The sequence below is a fragment of the Elephantulus edwardii genome, unplaced genomic scaffold, assembly GCF_000299155.1.
Source record: "Elephantulus edwardii isolate Elephantulus edwardi_28Jun2011 unplaced genomic scaffold, EleEdw1.0 scaffold00188, whole genome shotgun sequence".
NCBI classification, from domain to species: Eukaryota; Metazoa; Chordata; class Mammalia; order Macroscelidea; family Macroscelididae; genus Elephantulus; species Elephantulus edwardii.
In genome coordinates this window covers 5827782-5838955 of record NW_006399938.1, presented here as the reverse complement: position 1 = coordinate 5838955, position 11174 = coordinate 5827782, and the positions used below count along the sequence as shown (strand labels likewise).

Below are 11174 nucleotides of genomic sequence, written 5' to 3'. Positions count from 1 at the left end.
AAAAAAAAATTAAATAGGAAAAAAAATAAGGTCAATAAACAAGGATGGCAAAAGAATTTATGCCTGTGAACTGTGGTGTTAAAGAAGAGTACTGAATATCCAATGGACAAACAAATGTGTCTTGGAGAAGGTGCAGCCAGGGTGTTCCTTGGAGGCAAAGATAACAAAAGCTAACATAATTTGGGCGTGTTGCTAAAAGTGGCTATTCTTGGAGAGAGACATCATTCTTGGAAAGCTAGAGGTCCAGTGAGGGAGAGGAAGACCTTCAGTAAGGTGGACTGACACAGTAACTGCAGCAGTGGGCTGGAATGTATTAGAGATTGGGAGGTTGAAACAGGATAGGACAGAGTTACTATACGCTGTTCATAGGCTCACTATGAATTGAACTGGACTCACTGTCACCTAATAATGAGAACAGCAGCAACACAATTTTGCAACCGAACAGCCAGTAATGGTGATACTTACTTTATATTGATTAGCAATAATTTGCCATACGAGGAAACCAACACTAATAAACTATTTGTATGGTGAGAAGTATGGTAAAGCTTATTCTTTGTGATATACTGTCAGTGATTTTTTTAGCCATTGACACATGTTGTACCAGCTTGCCAAATTTTGTCATTTTGAATTTATCGTTTTATATTTATGCATTTAGATAAAGTGTTTTTTATTAATAAAATTGAAACTTTCAAAAAACTTGCTATTTCCTTCAATAGTCACAAAATAGAATGGTGTAGATAGTTTATAATCAACTTTAAAATGTTCCACTTTACGAATGAGGAAACTGAGTCAAAGAGAGATTAAGTAACATTCCTAAAATGACACAAGGACTAAAATGTATGATCATAGTTGGAAAGGCAGTAGTATGACTTTAAAGTCTTCCCTTTAACCTTGTTGCATAGAAAAATTCCACAATGATGTAGAAAACTTTTATAATGGAAGTTGTCAAGGATTTAACTTTACTTGAATCCAGAGTCAATGTCCATAGAAAAATGTCAAGAAATCAAATGATAGATTACAATGGGTAAATCTGCTTACCAAGGATCTCTTTAAGGTGCTTAAAAGCAAAGATGTCACCTTAACTACCAAGGTGCACCTGAATCAAGCTATAGTATTTTAATAGTCTCATAAGTAAGTTGGACAATGAATATGAAAGTTGAAATAACTGACACCTTTGTATTGGCAAAGAATACTGAGTATAACGTGGCCTGCCAAAAGAACAAGCAAATTTATCTTGGAACAAATTTAGCCAGAATACACCTTAAAAACAAGATTGTTGAAAATTTGTCTCACAAATGTTATATATACTATCAGGAAGGGTCAGTCCAGAAAAGGAGATGCTTGGAAAAAGTGGAGGGTCATTGAAGGAAGGAAAGGAATACAGTTTCTGTAACAACAGGTTGTCAAGATGAGGCAGGGTCAGGCAGGATTTCACTGTTTTATTTGTACAAGTTGGCATTTATTCAATTACACTTAAGAACAGCAATAATATGAAGCAACAACACAGTGAACATAACATGGCAGCATAAGTGCTTTTTGACTCCAACTAACTGCATACTCGTCTAATTTCTACCTCGGGCTGTATTCTAGCTTGAGTGACTAGAATCTGTGTCTGGATAACAGACCTTTGGTAAAAACATGGTTTATCAATTTTCTTTTTTTCTTTCTTACTAAAGTTTTTTTTTTTTTCTTCTTTGAAGCCATGTCAGCATGTCTATGTTTACAGGATGTATAACAGTGCAGCAGGCATCTTATATCAAGCTATTTAAAGCTGTTTATTAGAGATCAAAACCTGTGCTTGGCCACTGCGCATCTTTAAGCTCTATGCTGCCAAACAAGAGTTATTTAGTTTCAGAGGCACTTTTAAACACCATAATAATACCAATGTGCATTCAAATGTACACACACTTTCTTAATGCTTTCAGTTAACAAATACTACGTTTTCAATTTTTCTGGGCTGCTATTCATTCTACGTTGTAACCCTTTTGCTTGTCTGTGTTCCTTGGTGACTTCTCCATGAGTTACTAGCATAGATGGTCCATGAAAACAAAGATACGATTTGGTACAATCAGCACACAGTGGCATCAGTACAGAAGTGTGTGCCACACCAGATGACAACAAAATGATTGCCTACAAAATTTTTGTTCAGTATTTCAGCAGAAATTTATTATTTTTAATAAAAATATTCTGTAGGTAGTGATAATGACAAAAACATTTTTCATAAGCCCAAGTTACATATATCAATATGCCGATGGGTTAAAACTTTATGCTATTCCACTTTTTTTGTTTGTTTTTAAAGAAATTTTATTTTAGTTGCAGTTTTAATGAATATTTACAGAGAAGTTAGTTTTTTCATTCATTATTTGTTGCACATTTTACCTCCTCACACTCTCGTTCCCACCCCCCAATTCACTTCTATTTTTAATATTTATTCATTGTTACACTTTTTACTCCCTCATACCCTCTTTCCTCTTCCCCAGTTCACTTTTACTTTTAATATTCATTCATTGTTGCACAATTACCTACTGCCCCCTAACCCCAGTCCTCTTTGCAATGATATATCTTTTATTCTGGGGCTGTTGTGCTTATAATACCTAATCATATATTCATTTCAGGCAGTTTTTTCTTTCATCTGTTCCAATGCAATGATAATTATCTATCCACTCTTATCCTATTTTCCTCCTAACCCCCCATGTCAGACCTGCTTATAACAGTGGTGCTATGCAGTATTTGTCCTTTTGTGACTGGGGTATTTCACTTAAAATACAATAAATTTCATTGGAGAAAAGCTTGAAAGAATTCTAAAAGCCCAAATCTACAGTATGAACAGTCTTTCAAGCATAATGAAAAACCTACAACCAAAGGAGAACAAAATAGATGAATGGAACCTTCTAAGAATCAAATCTCTATGCACAACAAAAATCTTCTCCAACAGGGTAAAAAAGAAAGCCACAGACTGGGAAAAAATATTTGATGAGGACATGTCTCATAATGGACTCATATTTAATTTACCTTTTTTAATTAAATTTTTTATTAATGATTTTAATGCAACATATATATATATATATAAAATATAATTTTTCTACTAGTTTATTTACAAAATTCAAATACAAATTTGGACAAATTCTTTCAATTTGCTTTTAACTCCTTCTGACGTCAGAGCTGTCATCTGCACACACTTCATGCATATACTTTTTTTTGTTGTTGCCACCAATGTTTAAATAATTCCTGATTTTGTGAAATTGTTATGGTTTTGTGTCAATTAATATTTGTCAACCTGTATTCACAATCTTTTTGAAGATAAGTAGTATCCAAATGAAGAGAAGAAAACAAACGAAGAAACTCCCTTTTACTCAGGTAATAATGTTTTGGCTGATAATGCTGTCATTCAGTGTAGAAAGATTTTACAAAATAATTTTGTTCTGGTGGCCTAGTGGTAAGAAACTGCAAAGCAATCCCAAAGGCATGTGGTTCTAATCCACAAACTACTCCTTGGGAGAAGGCTGGGCAATCTCCCTTGCGATTAACCCACTGAAAACCCACTGAAGCATCAGCTGAGTTGATTCCAACTCAACAGCACACAATAACAAAACAACAGTAGTCATATAATTTAAGAAATACTACGTTCAAACAATTTATGACTATCTTATAACATACTATTCTATGACTACAATTGCTAATATTTTATCATCATCATCAATTAATTATTGTCTTTTTTGGGAGAAAGGTCATGTGGGCATGACACAATGAGTGACTGAATACCACTAACCCAAATGATGCCACTGGTAGTACAACTAGTATTTGTGAGTCTTGGATGAATTTTTGTCTTATTACCAATTGTTTAACACTTGAAATGCTAGAAGAACCAATCATGCAAACTTTTCTTCACCAATATAAAATAAAATCCTAAGTCAACAAAAATCATCAAATATTCATAGCACAAAGTTCTTACCTGACTCGAGGAGTTGGGTTTCCAGTGACTCTACACTCCAAATAAACTCTACTTCCTTCTTCCACTTCTTGGCTTCTCAGCTTTTGGATGAACCGAGGGGCAGATGGTAAATGTGGATTCTGGGGCTGTGGATTAGAGATGCTATTGCATGGCATGGCCCCAGCCTGGTAGCAATGCCTCGCCTCAGTCAACTTAATGTCTGTTTCCATCTCCTGTTGTTCTTCTGTGGGGCTACGGCAGTCAGCTGAGACACTCGTCAGAGCTGATGGCTGGTTTTTAGGAGATAGGTATCCACTGTCTGGTGATGAAGACTCCCCATTTGGGCTTCTGTTTTTCGGCTTTGCAGCTTCTCTAAATATAGATGTCAGCTCTTCAATGAAGCTAGCAGCCTTGTCACACAGCTGGCTCTGGGGCCCAGCCTTACCTTGATATGTTGGCTGGGGTTTTTTGCTTATGTTTGAAGATTTTCCACCATGCTTCTCAGCCTTTCGGAGACTTCGGATGTAACTAGGCCTGGCGAGCAGGGGTGATAAGGCAGGTTTCCTCTTGGAAACAGGTGACGAGATCCTCTTAGTTTGTGCTTCTGTCAGAGGCTGGGCAGGTACGGACCTGGTCTCCTGAGGTCTTCCTGAGGAGGATTTCTCACCTAGTTTGTTCTCCTTATGAGAAGGATTTTTGCAGAGGCTTACAGGAGAGGTGTTGAAAATCTGTGAAATCTCCTTTTCTGAGTCACAATCTTCTGTTTCAGAGTCAGCTATAGCTCTCCGGGCCAAGTCAAGACTTTTGTTTATTTCTTCCTGGCTGAGAAAAGCAGATAGCTCGGGGAAGAAGTCAGCATTCTTGCCTTCTTCCTGTATGTCTGATAGGGAATCATAGAAGGAGTCATGGGAGGAAGTCTCTGACATGTTTGAACAGCCTTCATGCACTCTTTGCTTTCAACCGGAAAACAGGAGGCACTAGAAATCAGTTTTCTGAAAGACAACATAATCAGAATCTATATCAATAATAATACTAGAGTTTTTAAAATTTTGCTAATGTTATCTGAAATTCCTCTTATTATAACAACAAAACATAATTCATTGCTGTTGAATTGGAACCAACCTTCTAACATGCTAGCAAGTTTTCAGAGACTGTAAAATATCATGAAAAGTCATTATCCATCTTTCTTTCTTAGAGAAGGTCATGGATTTGAACCTCTTACTTTTGGGTTGGTAATACAACTCCTTATTCACTTGGTCACCAGAGTTCCCTATCATCATAAAAAAGTGTAAGTATAAAAAGTATACTTATTAAATCACTTTTTTAATTGTATTGAAAGTTATACAAGTGTTGAGTTCTTTTGTTCATAGAATGTTGTCAATGACTCTATGACAACAATAACAACATAGAGAGAGCTCAGTTGGCCTAGTGGACAGAAAGTGATGCTACCAAGCCAAAGGTAGGTGATTCTAATCCACGGCCATCAGGCCTGGTTTTAATTGCTTTTGGTCAAACATTCTTCTAATTGGTATAGCACTGGTCTGTCCATTTGCTGTACAGAGGTAACTAGTGGTTGCTGTGATGCTTAACACTGTGACACTGATGTGTCAAATACAATAATGGTTACCCATGGTAGACAGTGTTTGGGGGAGTTCCCCATTCATAACAAGCTTGGAGGCAGGAGTGGCATCACTTCTGAAATAGCTTGTCTCTGGAAAACCTATAATTGCTTTTGGTCAAACATTCTTCTAATTGGAATAGCACTGGTCTGTCCATTTGCTGTACAAAGGTAACTCAAGGTTGCTGTGATGCTGAACACTGTGACACTGATATACCAAATACAATTATGGTTACCCATGGTGGACAGTGTTTGATGGAGCTCTCCGATTAAAACAAGCTTGGAGGCAGGAATGGCATCTACTTCCAAAATACCTTGCCTTTGGAAAATCTATGAACATGGAGAAATCATGAAAGTTATACAAGTGTTCAGGTTTTTCATTCATATGACTCAATGACACTTAACAACAACAACAAGTTTAAAGAAACATCAGTAACGTTGCAAATAGAAATTCTATTTGACCTAGCAATTCCACTACTGGAAATATACCTCAAAGAAACCATAACTGCCACCCAAGCAGATATATGCACACCCATGTTTATGATGATTTTGTTCACAACAGAAAAGAGTTGAAAACAACCTAAGTGCCCATCAACAAAAGAATTGATAGAGAAGCTGTGGTATATTCACACAGTGGAATTCTATGCTGCATTGAAAAACAAGGAACTCATACAATACTATATAAAATGGGTGACCTTGGAGGACATTATTGTTTGTTGTTATGTGCCTTCGAGTTGTTTGTGACTCATAGCGACCCTATGCATAATAGCCCTAAACCCTGCTCTATCCTGCGCCAACCGCACTGCCTCTGACACACCCATCCCGATTACCCCAGTCACTGAATCAATCCACCTCATAGAGGGTCTTCCCCTCCTGCGCTGTCCCTCCACCCTCCCAAGCATGATGTCCCTCTCCAAGGACCTGTCTCTCCTTGCGACGTGTCCAAATTATGTCAGACGAAGCCCCAGAATCCTTGCCTCCAAGGAGAAGCTTGGTTTAATCCTCTCCAAGATGAATCTGTTTGTTAGGTTGAGTAAAATATCTCAGTCACAAAAGGACAAATATTGCATAGTGCCATTGTTGTAGGATGGGACTGACATCAGGTTTGGGGGGAGACTGAGAAAGATGGAATAAATTATGTATACGGCATTGAAATATATGAGGGAGAGAACTATTTTAAAAGGATATATGATTAGGCATTGTTGTCATTACATGAGTCCATAATAAAGGCTGTACAGTGGAGTGGACCTGGGGGAAGGGATTGTATGACAATGAAGGAATTTTTCTTTTACTTTTCAAAGGCAAGAGCAAACTGAGGGGGAGGCTGGGCAGGGAGAAAAGTTCATTAATGAATAAATGGAAATCCAAAATCTCTGTAAGTATTAAATAAAATTAACAATAATAATAAAAAAGAAACTTCAGTAAGCATAATTTTCCACTATTTTTTAAATTATTATACTAGTTTATTTACAAAATTGGAACACATTGTTTTTCAGAGCAGATTCTTCTAATTTCCCTCACCCCCGTACTCATAATTGTACAACCCCACGGTTAATTTCCCCCCTCCCCACATCCTCGTACCTCTGCTTCCACTCTCTCCCCCTTGGATCCTCATACTCATTCTACAATAATAGTTTTATACAATATTTGTCCTTTTTGGACTGAGTTAGTTCACTCAGCGTAATGCTCTCTAGTCTGTCCCAAATTAGGTGATAATTAACAAAATCATTGATCCTGTGTGCTATGTAGTATTATTCCATTGTATGAATGTACCATAATTTCTCAATCCATTTGATTGTGGTTGGACATCTGGGCTGTTTCCATGTTCTTCTGATGGCGAATAATGCTGCTATGAACATTGGTGTACAATTCTCTGTTTGTTCCTCATTTCTCATTTTCTGAGGATATATTCCAAAGTTTGGAATTGTTGGGTCATAGGGAAATTCTTAATTTTTAAAAAATGTTTTAATTTCACTTTTAATTTATTATGCATTCAGGATGTGAAGATCTTGTGCCTCACTAACCAGTATTTGTCATTCAAGACCACATGTGTTTAGATGGTGAGTGAAGTAGAAGATTCTTGCATATTTTTCAGAGCCTCCTATGTCCCTTCCTACAGTTTACCTCATTGTTCTAACTTCATTCAATGCTAGATTTAATGTTAATATCAATAAATATTATGTTGATCTATTCAGGTGATCTGATTTTGCTCATCCGATGCAAAACAAAAATATATTTTAGTAATTTACATTTTTAGTTTTTTACTTTTAATTAAATACTTGAAACGTCATTTTCAGATCCTTATGTTTAGCTATGCTTATTGATATTCATCTATTCACTGATTAATCCAATAGTTATGGATCTACTGTTTTTCATGTACTAGAGATATATTTAAACTGGAGGATGGCAATTTTTCTATGAAGGACTTTTAATTTGTTGTTGTTTTAACAATGGGTAAATAGTAAATACTATAGGGTCTATTCTCTATTTCAACTAATCTATCTTTGTATTTCCAGACCAGGTGGAAACAAATGGACATGGTTATAGCATAGTAGAAATTTAAGTTTGAACACTTTTGTCTTATAATTCTTAGAAAAGTTAAAAGTGTCTTTGGATTTCTAGCTACAGAAACATACAATGGGCCAGAGTTTGCTAATTTTTTTATGTAGACTAATAATAGCTCTCGTCTTTAAGGAAGGATATGGAAGAGATATTAACCAAACAACACACAAAGAACATAAAATTTTGATAGGACTCAAAAGAAATGGAAAGGAGCATGAGAGCTAAATCTAATTAAGGACATGTAAGAGAATTATGCCCTTTACATAGGACATTTATATGGGGAAAACATTGGAATGAAATAAATAGGCTTTCATTATCTATAAGATAAGAGCTGAACAGTTTAAATTACACTGCTGTTTTCAGCTATGTATTTTGGGACACTCCCCTGTTACTCTTTAGAGTTCTGGGTTTTTTTCCCACTAGATGTTTTTTATAGAGTAATAGATTTTTAGAAATTTTCAGAAAATGAGATAGGAGAGATTCTGAAGCTAAACATATTTTCATGAAATGGACAAAGATTGATTTTCATTTATTGAAAAAATTCTTTTTCTTTGGAAATGGTGTTTTGGGGAGTTTTGTTTGTTTTTTTGGAAGCTGAGGGAAACTCAGCTTTAATACTGAACTTAGGGAACATTGGTGTCCTAGTTTTATGGAATTGTGATGCCAACCCAAAGGATTGCAGTTCAAATCCATCAGCTAGTATGTGGAAGAAAAATGGGCAATTCCCTTGGTGTGATTTACAGCCTCTGAAAACTCCCTGGAGGGTCAGCTATGAGTTGGTTCCAATTAGATGGCACATAACAGCAGTAACAACAGCATATTGACCTTAGTTCTGAGAGAGATTGAGAAAGATTTTGTCCTAATCACACTTATAGCTTAAAATCTAGTCTAATTAAAAAAACCCCACCCTTTTGAATTATTGAATTGACCACATCCTGGAACCAAAACAATAATTTATTAAAATTCATTTATGGTAAAATCTACTACATGCCAAACTATATTTGGTAAACAGATGAAATTTTGAAAAAAAGATTTATGCCTCTGTGAAATTTATTGTCTGTTGTTAGGTACCATCAAGTCAAGTACTACTCATAGGGAGCCTATGAACAACAGATCTGAACCTTGTCCTATCATGTACCATCCTCATCATTCCTGGCATACTTGAACCCTTTGCTGCAGTCACTGGGTCAATCCGGTTAAGACTGTCTTCTATCTCACTGAACCTCTAACTTTCCAAACATTATGTTCCTCTCCAAGGTATAAGCTCTTCATAACAACATGCTCAAAGTATGTGAGACAAAACTTCATCATCTTTGCCTCCAACGAGCATGCTGACTTCACTTTCTCCAAGATATATTTGTTTGTTCTTTTGGAAGCTCTTTGGATAGCCAGTACACTTTTCCAACACTACAGCTCAAAGACATCAGTCTTTCTAACATCTTTATTAATTTTCCAGTTCTCAGATGCATGACAAATGTCTGAAAAGACTAAGATGGGAATCAAGCACACCTTAGCTTTCAAACTGATACATTACTCCTCAGCAATTTGGAGACTCCATGACTACAGACTTTCCCAAAGTATACATTCCCTGATCTTCTGACTGCTGATACCAAGGGTTTGATTGTGGATTCAACTAAGAGGAAATTGTTGACAATTTCAGCATTTCCCATCTATTATGATGTTGCCTATTGATGCAAGGGTGAGGATTTTTTGTTTTCTTGGTGTTGAGATGTAATCCATATTGGAGACTCTACTCTTTAAACACTTTAAGTCGACCTCACATTCTATAAGCAAGGTTGTGACATTACATAACAAAGGTCATTGGCGAATCTTCCTCCTATCCTGATGCTACATTCTCCTTCAGCATTCAGCTTATTGAATGATTTTCTCAGCATACAGATTGATGAAGTAGGGAGAAAGGACACAGGATAAGGGATACTGATGGACACTCTTATTTATTTTAAATCATATAGTGTTTTCTTGAAGCATTTGTTGCAGAAAATCAAGGAATGTAGTATGGATTGGGTCTCAATATCAAGAAAACAAAGATTCTTACCACTAGACCCATAAGTAGTTTCACGATGGGTAGAGAGGAAATTGAAGCTGTTAACAGCTTCAAGTTGCTTGGATCCACAATTAACACCCTTGGTAAGAGCCGTCAGACAACTAGGAGACACATTGCATGGGAAAAATCTGCAGTTACTGTCCTTTCCAAATTTTTGAGGAGTAATGATGTCAGTTTGAGGACTAAGATGTGTCTGATTCAGGCCATAGTCTTTCAGATTATTAGCTAGCATCTGAGACCTGAACAATGAATAAGAAAAAGAAAATGATGCCTTATAGCTGTAGTGTTGGAGAAGAGCACTGAAAATTCCACAGACAGACAAGAGAATGAATGGATACGTCTTGAACAGATACAGCTGGAATTTTTTTTGAGGCAAGGATGATGAGGCTTCACCTTATATACTTTGGACATGCTGCCAGGAGGTGCATGATGGACATGATGTTGGGAAGGGTGGAGGGTAGGTGAGGGAGGAGAAGACCCTCAACCAGATGGATTGATATGGTGACTGCTGCAATGAGCTATTGTGTCAGGAAATGTGAGGATGGTGTAGGATAGAACAGGGTTCAGATCTTTTGTTCACAGGGTTGGTATTAGCCGTGCTTGACTTAATGGCACATAACAACAATAACTACAAGTGTTTTCCTGCTCTGTTCAGACAACAATTTCTTGGTCTGAGTAGAGGTTTCATATGTGCATAATTATGTATTCTGGGATTCCTATTCTTCTCATTGTTAGTCATAATTTGTTATGAACCAGACAGTCAAATGCTTTTGCATAGTAAGTAAGGCACAAACAAACATTATTCTGGTACTCTCTGCTTTTAACCAGGATTTATCTGACAACAGCAATGCTATCATTGGTGTCACAGCCTCTTCTAAACTTGGCACCCAGAAGACAAGTTAAGTCAACCACACACTGGCCTTACTGGGGCCCTGGACTTTGAGCAGGGATCTGGCAACTAGAAGACAGCCAAATTGACTCCTTCTCATTCTTTTTTT

At 36.7% G+C, this 11174-nt stretch overlaps 1 protein-coding gene across 1 annotated transcript in view; it reads right to left on the bottom strand.

Annotated features, from left to right (window-relative positions):
* Nucleotides 1-4857, bottom strand: part of PALLD (palladin, cytoskeletal associated protein) — a 672347-nt gene extending 667490 nt beyond the window's left edge. Inside the window, exon 1 of the mRNA XM_006896661.1 lies at nt 3953-4857. Within this exon, the coding sequence (XP_006896723.1) occupies nt 3953-4857 (905 nt within the window). The remainder of the gene's footprint in view (nt 1-3952) is intronic.
* Nucleotides 4858-11174: the final 6317 nt, after the last annotated feature.